The 13,016-nt window shown below is 42.0% G+C and overlaps 1 protein-coding gene across 2 annotated transcripts in view; it reads right to left on the bottom strand.

The window, feature by feature from the left end:
• Positions 1 to 3,290: 3,290 nt before the first annotated feature.
• The window catches only part of LOC111268410 (uncharacterized), a 64,795-nt gene continuing 55,069 nt past the window's right edge, over positions 3,291 to 13,016 (bottom strand). For both annotated transcript variants that reach the window (XM_022847391.2, XM_022847392.2), the window contains exons 3-6: positions 10,954 to 11,118; positions 10,043 to 10,211; positions 9,558 to 9,830; positions 3,291 to 5,746 (exon numbers count right to left, since the gene is read on the bottom strand). In XM_022847391.2, the coding sequence (XP_022703126.1) occupies positions 5,232 to 5,746; positions 9,558 to 9,830; positions 10,043 to 10,211; positions 10,954 to 11,118 (1,122 nt within the window). In that variant the 3' untranslated portion in view covers positions 3,291 to 5,231. The remainder of the gene's footprint in view (positions 5,747 to 9,557; positions 9,831 to 10,042; positions 10,212 to 10,953; positions 11,119 to 13,016) is intronic.

Raw genomic sequence — 13,016 nt, 5'->3', positions numbered from 1 at the left:
CTTTTCCTCGATTGACCTTTTTTTCTATAGGGGACGTGCATTAACAGCAAGGATTTGGGGGCTGACATCTGCCTCCGACGTTCGTCTATTCGTTGACACGGTTACTCATTGCGGTAGGATCATTTTCCAGTAAAATAAATAAATATGGTTGTTAGGTGGAAAGCGTTGCAGGGCTGCATAAGCGCGCGATGAGGTAGAATAACATTGGGCGCTCAGCGTAGGTTGGTGGTCAGTCTTGGTGGAGACACCTTGCCAGTGATGCCTATCATAATGAAGGATATATGCTGTAATCATACGAGAAATGGCAGATTGTTTCTACGATCAAATTCTAGACCCTTAGCTCCTCATATCGAAGAATTTCTAAAATGCATGGGAAGAGGATGGCCAGCAGGCCATTATAAAAGATCGTACAACGACATGAAAGAAGCGGGGTGCGAAAGTTTTCTCAGTATTTCATTTTTGTGCTTCTTTTTGCAGCTACAGTACAGATAAGGCTCGAACGGTCATTACGTAAAGGTAACATCCGTACAGCCTAACTATTCATTGCAGGTTTGCAATCGTAAGCTCACTCATCCGAGCCATAGTGATGGTAGCATAACTACCTAGTTTTCATTTAGTTCTCATATATTTAAATTATAATATTTGCTACCCCCAAAGTAATGTTCGGCACGCGATACAAAATTAATTTATATGCATGGAAAATTGTTCAGATATTTATACACTATTATAGTATCAATCTTTAAATATTTTTCGAAAAATCTATGCCATATATTATCATTAACGTAAATAAGATAGCCGCCAGAAGGAGCTTTCTATAACCAGAAATGTTTACAGAAAAAAAGATATATAAATAAATTCTCGGGATTAACAGTCAGAGTTCACGAAAAGAACTCGCAATATAAGAATCGTTGAATTGTGGAAATAGGAAACTATAGCTCCTATTAATCTTAAAAAAGTAAAATTAAAAATTTATTTGTTTTTCTCGGAGAATCGTACACGCGGCATGTCGATACACAATTTAAAGCGCCAGATTCATACATTTGAATATTCTAAGATCTTGTCATTAAATATCTGACTGCTCCAATCAAAGACTGCGGCATTAAGCTTAGCTTTAAAGCCAGACAGCTTGAGGAGCAAAAGGGTCCTATCATTTTGTTTAGAATAGGGAACTAAGGGATCTTCTGCTGTGTTCAACCCCGCTAGAAATGAACTTATCTTTCTATTTCTTACTCTCCTATCTATATATAGCCTACTGACGCAGCGTGCCATTATATTATCTGTATGCTGAAAACGAATTTCAAGGCGTGTCGGTCTTACAGAGTAGAAAAAAAGGAAGAAGAAGAAAAACGCAACAGGAAGCCAGCCTATTTGCTTTCTAGCAACGGATTTGCCCATTTATTTAGCGTTTGAAAGAACTTTCCAGCTTCCTCCGCTCCGACGTCGTTCGCAGGCTTCACCCTGGTCAGAGAAGCTTTTTAGAGTCTAATGACACCGTAATTATACCCATTATGGGTGGTGCTATATGGTGAAGGCATACATATACTTAAATCTGGCACCTAACAGGAACTCGAGAATAAGTCGAGACCAAGTCGGTTACTATCTATGCGGCGATCTTTACTATGAGTTCACCAAACGTACATATATTTCTATATATAAACGCTCCTATGCATATGCTAAATATCGCTATATTTCCTGAACGAAGGGTTGAAAATGAGAGAATTGATTAAGAGTTCTTCGTGTGTTTTACATAACCGATGTCGTCAACTTGTTATTACTGATGGAAGTGAACGGACAGAACAACTAAGGATAACAATCAAGTCCCGATCTGAGCTGATTTCAAACTTATATACAATGGTCTTAGACAAATTGGTTGCGATACTGAAGTATGGCACAAATACGTTGCTACAGTCTTCACATACGGCTTGTCATATGTGAATTCTTTGGCAACGTACTCATTCAACACCACTCTTCTGGGGCAGACTACAATATGATTTTTGCTATTACGTTAGAGTTCAGTGCGTGAAGGAACTGTGTAGTATCACTGAATTGAGCACCATCTCAAAGTAACTAGGATATCTCCTAATAAAATTTAGTATAGGATGTTTTGGACTATTTTGCTGAAAGGATTTTCTGACAAGTTCTTCCTTCTAACGGTGGTATAACATGTTGGATATTAAAGCAAGTTAGGATCATCTTGTTTACGAACGTTTCAAAATATCGATACGAGTCTGCTTTCTAAAATATCTCACTAGTATATAGTGTTTTTTCCCGTAATCGGTACGGTCGAAAATTGCTGCCGTTCATAACTGAGGTTTTCACTGATTCCGAAATCTATAATTATTAGGTAGACTAAACACTTGTTTCGAGATAGGCTGTACAACTCATTCGCATAAATACATTTAACTCTCTCAACGAATCTTGCCCATTCAATAACTGTACTGCTACCAACTTCCACCATGACAAACTGCAGCAGCCATCGATTTTTCTCATTTTTATCTGCTTGTTTTCCTGTTTCTTTCAGAAATGTGGAGTTTGTTTCTACTACGACTACAGCACATAGTGTCTTGACATGGCCGCTTTATACGTCTGTTCAAATTCATTGTGAACCTGGTTTTTAGTTACGTCATTCAATCAAGGCCTGACTAACTGGACGATAGCATTTTTTCATGAGATCCGGGGACCGTCTCAGTTGAGCACTTTACTCAAACACTATTTGTCCCGGTTATGAAATTACCGCTTTTACCAAACTGACGTCTATCGCAGTCTTAGTGTTAGAATCCTATTCGATCGTATCATTTATAGCTAAGAGTGCATCAGATATAGAATACGTGTAAATGGGTTTGGTAAAGAAAAAGTTCGGATAGCCAAAATACCGACCACCAACATAGTTGTCCCTTGACTCCAAAAAATATTAGCCCGTTCTGATACTTCAAAGGGGATAAAGGTGACGCATAACAGACGAGTGATCTGACAATATAATATTTTTTCACAGAGCAATCTATAAAAAGTTTCCACCCGCGACGGAATAATGTCTTCTAATTAGACAAACGGGAAAATTACTGTATTTTTTTTGTAGAATGTCGCTCTTTCTGCTAATTAAACGTATCTACAGGTATCCTCTGAAGCACAGATGTGTTTACGAATGTCATACATTTAACCTAAACGTGAAACAAAAAGGCCAAAGTTAAATAATTTCGCTTTTTCAATGGCGTGTGTGAACACATTAGCCGCTTACAGTCTATGTGTTGTACATTATACCTAACATCTATTGAAATTACAACACGTATCAGTTCAACGGTTTATAATCACTAAGTTTATTCCATTCGGTCATACTATACCTGGCCTCGTTTCTTTCGTTTTCTTGTGTCTTGTCTTCTTTCGTGTCGTTTAATAATTGCTTCTGCTAGTTCCACCACCTTGTTAAGTCGACTATGACCCGTCAGTATTTTGCTAGTTCCTTAATGTTTACCTGTTTACATCACTTGCCGGCGTTCAACCCACTCTTGTCTGTTCCCCCTTGCTGAGCTTTCTTCGCACGGAAATCGTCCATTCATTCCTCGTAAGTATCTGTTATACCTAGTAGACATATCAATTCGTACTATTCGATTAATTCTATCTTCTTCATCAGTATCTGAAGAGGCCCAGATCATTCGTACATAAGCTTAACGCAGACTGGCTCACCGTGAAGCTTCGATAGCGAAGTTTACAGGTGCGTTGTCTGTGGTAAGTTTTGACATATCGTATATTGGCTCTTCAAATCAATGCATTTCACTTTCTTCTCCTATTCATGACCGCCTGTTGCGTACTGCCAGTAATAAAGTAACTTTGCTTCCTTCTTTACCATATTATTTGTTATTACTAGCTGTCATTATCTCTATATTAATGTCATCATTCATCGTTGAGTCATGACTATTAACACTACGCATGTACAAACACCTCGACATCTCATTGCAACATCCGTTTTGCTTTCTTTCTTGTGGTGGTCATACAACTCCTTGTTTTTAGGAGCCGCTTCCCATTTGAAGCCCGGCCGCATATTTACCTCGTTGAGCATATACCTAGCAGCTGTCACACTACCTAATATAGTACAGTCATTGGGCGTTCATTCGTTAATCCATACATGAATTTCACTAGTCATCTATATTATTATAGTCATTCATTTTGTATATATATTTACATCCATCGGTTCATGTTGGGATTCGTTTCCCATTCTATTCGTGTCAAACTGGGTAGGATGGGGGTCAGTGGTGTCAAGCGCATTGCTCACGAAATCCCCGGAGTTCATTTCAGAAAATTGTGGGTGCGGTCAGTATCCTCAGCAAAAAGCCGAAGGGACAACTTTGTCATAAGAGGCCCAAACCAAAATGGTGACAAGATTAAATATATGTTCCGCTTTGATACGTCGCGTTAGACAGTTAAGGGTATTCGTTGATTCAAGCCAGAACGAAAGCGTCTAAGGCTCGGTCGAAACACTCGGAAAGCCATCGCCTTCCACCAATCAAATATATTCCATCATCGCCGTTTGTTACTGACAGCCAAAGTTTAAAGGTGATTAAATTTAGAGATTTGCGGTAACACGACGGTTATAATATAGGGCCCTCAGGCACCACAACCCAACATCTGTTTTTACTTTCTCCTCTCCTGTTACGTCGTCCACTTTTTCCTCTGCGTCTTGTACTGTTGGTTCGTCCAGTTTTAGCTTTTCATTTATCCTATCCCGTAACAGGCTCTCTGTCTAACTTAAACCTATCAAAGATCGCATTGACTCTGTACGGCAACTGAATAGCAGTTCGACGATAGATACGATCAGTCGTCCGAAGGAATATAGGCATGCATTGTAGATGACGACGATCTCGTCCTAAATGGCCGTTCTGCTCATTGTCCACGTTTAATCAGTGTTGTATATTTATACTAGAAGAAAGATGGGAATACAATCAGGAGGAAACTACGACAATCGGCCTTAAATAAAAACAAATAAGAGAATACCTATAAGGTCTTTCAGTGTCTCTCGACGGCACTGCGGGACAGTCCATAAATATCTTTAAACAAGGGCCCAAAGGTAGCGCTACTGGTGGTAATGTTTAATCATTCGCATCTATTTTTGTAAATCATTTAATCAATCGTTCGTATAGAAGATAGAGGTATTATTGGCGTAACGTCAATAAGCCAACCCATTCCGCCCAAGTTCCATATGGTCCTATCGGAATTAATTCGTCGATTCCACCTAAACTCTATAGTGCCAACGACCAAGTCGTGATTAGCAGGGTGAGCAGAATGGGAGACGACGCGGTATTTCTTCGTCGGGCGGCCGCTGTTGTCGCCGTGTTGACCTTCTGTTGCTCTGAGTAGCCTTTTTTCGGCTCGAAGTCCTCGGGTCGACAAGAGGTATGCACCTGGTTGAAGCTTAGCTGTTCCTGGGCACGTTGCACTTCAAGGGCGTGTGCGACCGTCGTGTTGTGAAACTCTGATGGTTCTGAGCAGAACGTTGTATTGATCGCATGTGACATCTTAAGTACGGCCTGTATCCAGGCAAGCCGACAATCACAGGGGATGAAATTTCCTCGCAGCTGACGAACTTCGGGGCTAAGTCCGTCTAACGATCCCGGAACTAGATTAGTGATACGGTTATTAACCAGCTTCACTGATCGCACATTCCGTGTACCTGCAAACGTTGCTGCTTTGATTGTTTGAATTATGTTGCCCTCTAGCAAAATCGTATTTGCGTCCTTTAGACCCGTAAATGCGCCTGTAATCAAAGTAACAAAGAAGCAGCAAATTAGAGCAATAAGAATTTTGTTATGAAGTTAGAATTATCTGGTAAAAAAATTCATTAAAACGATAATAACCTTATACTATGCCAATACTAGCTTTATACAGCGGCAACTCAATAGAATGACACAACCTATCACTTACTAGTATGATTTATATGTACTCGTACACCATATACATTTCTCTATGGCTTTTCTATGTTTCTATACTATGCGCTCAAAGAACTGTATTGTAGGATAGCCTTGAGAAGAAAAGGAAGCGGTGTTTAGATCTTTTCCTCTTTTCACGCCTCTTTTCCTCTAATCAATCTACCCGAAAGTTCCAAGACCATTCGTCTCAGCTAACCATTTCTTTTGCGCCCACAACTGCCAAGTTTTTCCTCATCAAGAGCAGCGTAGCTAGAACAACACTGCAGGTTTGCAGGTAGGAGAAATTGGAAAGGGTAGCAAAATAACGCTCACCGTATGGCTGGCTTACGTCTGCGTTATCAGCCGTATTTTCGATATTAAATTTTTGTAGATTTTTAATACATGACCTACGGCGGATATAATTGACATAGTATCCCAACTGTCTGATTTCCGGTCTTTTATTTCGTCGCATTTTTGACAATACAAGCTTCCTTGTTACACACTACTTAGGGTTGGTTGCAACTTGCAAGCTCACGCACGTGCGCAAATCAGCGGCACAGCTGACAGCAACGCTACAAGAGGCCTCCGCTAATTCAGTCCAATATAAAATGTAGTAAAAGTTTGTGAGGGGGCATTATCGTGTTCTGTCTACAATGGATGTTCCTTGATGACACTAGCTTGGAGTAGCGGAGTTGACTTGCTATAAGTCTTTCGTTTATTACGCTAAAACAGTATAAAAAACAGACGAGGACAGAGCACAAGCGGAATGAGAAGAAGTGAGAGGTAAAGGAAAGGGACCGGTAACTATAAAAGGTCAAGGCAGGCCAAATTAAAAAACTGATGCAGAGAGAAAAGAGCAGATGTTCATCGAGTATGTCTTCATGCTTTTTTTTTATTACTTAAACCACAAAACAATTCTGCTCGACAGAGGGAAAAGAAAAAAAAATGAAAACGCAGCACTCCAACGGCCTCTTTTATTCCTTCTCGTGCAGGACTACTCGCAATTAACCAACAATTCCACCAGTGCTTGCGCCTTCTACGGCTTAGGAGCAAGAAGAACTTTATCCAGGAAACGCCGGACCTAGAAGTTAATCTAGGCAGTAGTTAGGCATAAGTTAAGGTCCATGAATACATGGGACCCCATGTTAGTGTTATGGACCTCGTCAGGTAAGTCACTAAATTTCTTGACGCATATTATCACCAGGATTGTATGGTGGCTTCCTATTTAGTAGCTTACCGTCGCTAGCCGAACATGGCATAAAAGGAGAGGAAGCATTTATAAGAGCTTCTGGATAAAAGTAGCTAGATCTATGTGTACACAAACGACGGTACAAGGATAGAAGGCAATCCGATAAGCGGACAAGAAAGTAGTAGCCCTCGCTGTCACAGCTTCCGCGGTCGTCATGTCCACAAACACTTTCGTGGTCCACACGGCCGTTTTCTACCCAGCTTTGTAGATAGTCACTCGATGCATGTGTACGGCTAAAGAGGCATATAGAGCAATAGAGCGATGAAACGAAAGATATATAGAACCAATATTTCGAAGAGGACGGATGTCGCAAGACAGATGTGTTCAGCACTCACAGGGTCTTTCCAACGGGTAGAACGCACTGAGGGACCGTGTTTGTTTAAGCAGTGTATAAGGCTTTGACAGACGAGGACCCTTCAAACTCATAACTCCTTCCAGATGTCAAAAATAGCAGAATCAACCCTTTAAGTATCCGATGACAATCTGATACGGACACAGCGAGAGAAGTTTCGCTAAAATTCGAAATGAACGTTCCGTAACTGTCTTGAAAAAAGGCGGTATCATTTGTTTGCTTCATCATCACTTGACCTCATTTGAAATTTTCTTTGTAACTCTAAGCTATTTACCATACTCGTACGATAAAAATCTATTAGAAACAAGTGCATCTTTTGCAAAAATCTGGCATTGCTTACGATAGCAAAAAGTGAATGTGCGTTACCTATGTATTTCAGATTTATTTGTAACGTCAATTACGATAGGACAAAAAGGCCGTTACACACAGTTTATTAATGCACTCACCAGAATTACCGATCAGAGATGGTATTTAATATCCTATAGCTAGAATAGGCCTGAAGTAGCAGAACCTGTCACCTGTAGAACAAGTTCCGAAAGTCACACTACGGTCATCGATTTCGTTTTTTTGCGTTCGGTGAAGGAAACGTATGGCATAACAGTGTTAACATACTACATTTATCACAACCTTTACTACTTTTGCAGTTGTTACCATTTGCTACCAATACAATAAGCTATAGCAATAATAATAGTAATAATAAGAGAAACTATAATAGAAAGCGGGAAACGGAAGGCTTTCAGGGCTGATGGGCAGGACTGACAGAGAGACTGAATGCGTGGGGAAATGCGCGCTCTAGAGGATACAGGCACAGGAGGGGCAATGGGGCCGATGAGGAGGAAGTTAGAGCCCAGTTGAGGGCTAGCCCTGCCAATACCGACCGTGGCGGCACTCTTTTTCACGAGAGAACGACACCCAGCAAGGGGGACTAATGAGCTATTGGAACAAGCCAGACATGTCATCAGTCATTCATAGTTTCCTCGTTTTATGCCTCGCACAGCGAAGGCATACAGACAGAATGAGACGCACATGGATATACACAGGAAACAGGCATGCAGTGACGCACACTCCACCACATGTCCTGCGTATTAGCGCCAGTCCCACGTGCCCGTTAGACTCTTTGGCTGTGTTCTACCGTCTCCCGGCATCCATTCGTCTTCACCTCGGGCGCCTTCATGTTTCGCAACAAAGCAGGACAGCTGAAACCAGCCGATGAAAACCGAAGGTCGTCTATTGGCTAGGGTAGTATAGGGACGAACGGTTAAGAAAAAGGGTAGTCGAGATGCTGGCAGCAATAAAGAAACGACACAGACGGCTGAATAGTAGTAGTACAAAGTCACATTCATGGGCGAAGATGAGCTGGTGGAAGCTGTGAGCAAAAAGCAGAAGGCAGTGGCTACGAACTCAACAACGCAAGGGCTATTGCGAGTCGAGGAAACGAGCTATGGTGCTGTGATGTCAGTTGTCATGGCGTAGAGTGGAAACGTAGGTAAGCTGCGTTAGTTTAGGGAAATGTAGAACTTGCAATGCTGATTATTTATTTTTATTCCCATTTTGTGCTGCCCGTCATCAAGATGATTCAAGCAACGGTTAAAGAAAGGTATGATGACGAAGCTCTAATCGGAGCATAAATCGGATAAGAATTATGTTAAGGTTAATTTCACAAAAGCTCACCTGAAAAATAAGGGAAAGTCGCGTGATAAAAAATGCTCTATCTACTGTTAGCTTATAGTATAGTAAAGCGCGGAAAGCGGTTACTGAATCAAGCAAGTTAGAGTTTGTCATCGTTTTATTATTTAGGTTTGAAAGTAAATTATACCTTAACTGAGTCTAGTATATCGAAAATAGTCGACTAATGGCTAACCAGTTCCAATCTCTACCTGGTTCAGATGTAAGTAATTATGGTAGGTACCATGGTAGGCAAAAGACAGCTTTACTGATTCAATTTGGGCTTCTTTCGGAATGTCTCGCGTCGGATGAGCAACGATTGTCTTTATGTGTGAAACTATGGGTTTGTATGATGAGTGATCCAAAGATGTCTGGTGATTAAATGTCTGCACACCTGAATCAAAAACGCGTACGACTGAGTTACTGATAATGATGCGATCGACTTTGTTTAATCCTCGGAAAGCAAACTGTCCAATTGCATCGGATTTCATTTGGTCGAACGCTAATTCGGTGACATTTTCCAGGCCGTGGAACGCGTCTGCCTGAATTGTGTCTACACGCAGTGGCATATAAATTACGCCGACGTCGCGAATATCATTAAATGCCTTTGTCTTGATAATCACTAGAGGATTAGCATCCAACGAAATGTGCTCAATATCTCGCGAATCTGTAAATAATAGGTAAATATATATATATATATAGAGTAAATAATAGGTTCAGAGGTTGCAGAGATACACGAGATATTTCAGTGTTTTTTCTTGATAGTACCAGGATTCACGTTTGACGCCATCTTGGCGCTCCGTTAGGGTTCTGATAACATGAACGTACTGGTATGTTACACTAACTGTAGACACGATCACTAATTACATTAATACCTACCAGCAAATGCGTTTGCTTCAATACTCTGGATTCGGTTGTATCCCAAGTTAAGAAACTGGATATGTTGCAGCCCCGAAAAGCTATAACTGGCTAGCACGGTTAAAGGATTATTTTGCAGACTTAGCTCTTCCATATGCTTTAGGCCTCGGAACGCGTTCGGAGCTACTACCTGCAACAAATAAAGCAAGTCAGTGGGTCCCCTGCAACAACTTCGTAATCCGCATCGAATAAATGTGACGGCAAAGAAGAGAACGCATGATGAAGACACGTCACGAATATATAAACTATACTACCGGGCTACAGTCACTGGTGTAGCACGTGGTCAATGGCTTTTACAATAGAAGGCGTTTAGACGTGTTTGCCTTTCGTCTCTTAATGCCAGTAATAGCCGTTTTCTTTTCGCTCTTTAGCTTCTTTACGTTTAGTCAAAAGGATGCTATGTGATTAGGTATAGTCTTGCGCCAGCCAGTTTAGGCAAACAGAAAACCCCGGCGTGCCCAACTTAACGACCCTTCTGAGACCGCGCACTCGCCATAACACGCCGCTGTTTGGGACTATCATTACCATAGTTGACGTGCTGTAGGCGCTGAACATTACTCGTCTATGGCTTTCGACTGGTTTATGGTCATGTCCTGCGAGACACTCTGTTTGCCAAAGAGAATACAACATTCTTTCCCTTTCTCTCTCCCTCTCTCTGTACCTTCCTCTTCCAGTTTTCGTTCACTACTTTCACAAACACATGAGCCGCAAAAAACTAAAGGCCCGCTCGTGTTTCTCTGCATAAGGACCACCGTCCTATGCAGCTGGTCGCTAACTAAGCCGTCCTTGAGCTTGTACGCCTTTCTCTAAGTCCTGCCGTTGTCTATCCTCATATTCTCCCCGCATGTGTCTTATCCTGTTTTCTGTCTCACCGTAATCTGGTTGTTGTCAAGCAGAAGCTTTTTGAGGTGCCTGAAGTGCTTGAACGCGTCAGTTGGGATGAGCGAAATGCTGTTGCTCATCATCTGTATCTGCCGCGCATCCTTGGGTATATACTTGGTGGGGAGTGAGTTTAGTCCCGCTTCCTGGCACAGGATCTGTAAACATAGCAGAACAAGAAAAAATACAAAGTGAGGTGAGTATTCCACGAGTAATGAAGAAAACTTCATACGCTCGGAGATATGTGGGTCAATACGACTTCGACGAATGGTATCTAGCACCAACCGGCACGGTAATGAATGGATGGCATACAGCTGTCCAATACCAACAGCGACAGTGAAGACAAAAGCGCCGACTCGTAACCCCGCCGACATCGCATATGATGAGTTCAGCACCTCTATTTCAACTTTAGCTAAAGTAAAAACACGGATAGGGAGAAATAATCTAACACGATCACGTTTGACTTCATTTACATATACTACGCTACAATTTCACCTATCATGAGAGCCAGGACAATTTATGTCTCTCGTTATTTCCTCATTTATGAAGGAGCACAGACAGTGTTGCAGAGGTATATATAACTAAGGTCTAGTAGCTTGCGTGCCTGCATCATACTACTAGCATTAATACATGGCGGTCGTACTAGCAGTAGTTGAACGACAAAGGAGGCCCATACATTTACATGGACACACCAGCCTCGGTGATCAGACATCGAAGAGAAGGTGAAACGAGGACTGATAAGAACATGCCCAAGATTGGATGAAAGATGACGACACCGACGATCAAAGCGACGGCGCGTGGCGGTCGGCGATTTGGAACATCGTTTGGTACGCGAGCCACATCACACTGTACGGTATAGCATACACGCTCTTTCTCTTTCATACACATACATGCACATATACACATATATGCTCAGGCTAGCGATCAGCGGGTGTGGGCTGCACACGCCTGATGGTCTATGTAAATTTAGTGTCGACATCAGCTCTCGCTTAGCGTAACGCAAGAAACTCAGCCTAGCATCGTAGAGAGATGCATTGTTCACTTGACAAAGGACGTAGGGAAACAAGCAGCAAGACCACGGTAGCATCGGTATAGGGTAACTGCGCATGTAGTCAAGAGACCGGCATGGAAAAGCAGCTGAAAGGACCTCATCAGGAAGTTTACTCAGACCACGAAGAAATTAACGCTTAGAAGGAGGAGAATGCGAACGAAGCAACTGCAAAAAGGAGCGTCAAGAGCAGAAGAACGACCGAAAGCGTGACCGGAGAGATTCCCAGGAGAAGTCTTACAGTTCGGAGAAATGCCTAAATATTATACCAGTTCCGCTTACCGGGTCTAGTTTACTTTCTTCCGTGATCTCACCGTCCTTGAACCTCCTCTGCTCTTTCACGTATCGTCCTGTATCCTTGGGCGAGTCAGCATTTCCCAATAATGAAAAACAGAAACATAATCTGCACCACCAGTGTACGATAGAAACGCGTATAACGTTGCCCTATAAGATACCCGGCGCACATTTTTCTCAGTAAACGTTTTATGCTGGCCACATAGACCATCATTCAGAGGTGGTAGGGGAGCTGCTCGATCATTCCCTCATCTGACTGAAGGAAGGCGTTAGTCAAGGAGACAGCACTTATTAAATGATGATTCTTTCTCGACTACTACAACTGCTGTTACTTTTGTGCAGATTTTACTTGTCCTGTTTTCTCCAACAGCGCACATACAAATAGTGAATGCTGAAGAAACATACGCACACAAAGAACGCTATACACGAAAGCAGTGGCTCGTAAAAAAATCAAAGCTCATATCGCCAAAGGCTTTTTATTCAAGTCCTCGGTTCGCTACCCGCTTACTATTATCACCGACCTCGTGCTATTTTTGCATCCACTATATCCCTAACCATGCTAGGTGTCCCCCCCCCCCCCCCAAAAAAACCCTACAAGTTAAACTGCCCCCTCACTTGCTCTATGGTGAGAGAAAGTATCAGCGGTGCCTACATTAGCATCTTGTGCCTTTGCGCTGTTAGTGTACAATCTCCTTTCGACCACTACCGCTTTGA

Source organism: Varroa jacobsoni, unplaced genomic scaffold (assembly GCF_002532875.2).
Source record: "Varroa jacobsoni isolate VJ856 unplaced genomic scaffold, vjacob_1.0 scaffold_1281, whole genome shotgun sequence".
In the NCBI taxonomy this organism is placed as follows: domain Eukaryota; kingdom Metazoa; phylum Arthropoda; class Arachnida; order Mesostigmata; family Varroidae; genus Varroa; species Varroa jacobsoni.
The sequence above is the reverse complement of the archived record's forward strand: the minus strand, read 5'-3'. Positions and strand labels throughout refer to the sequence as shown.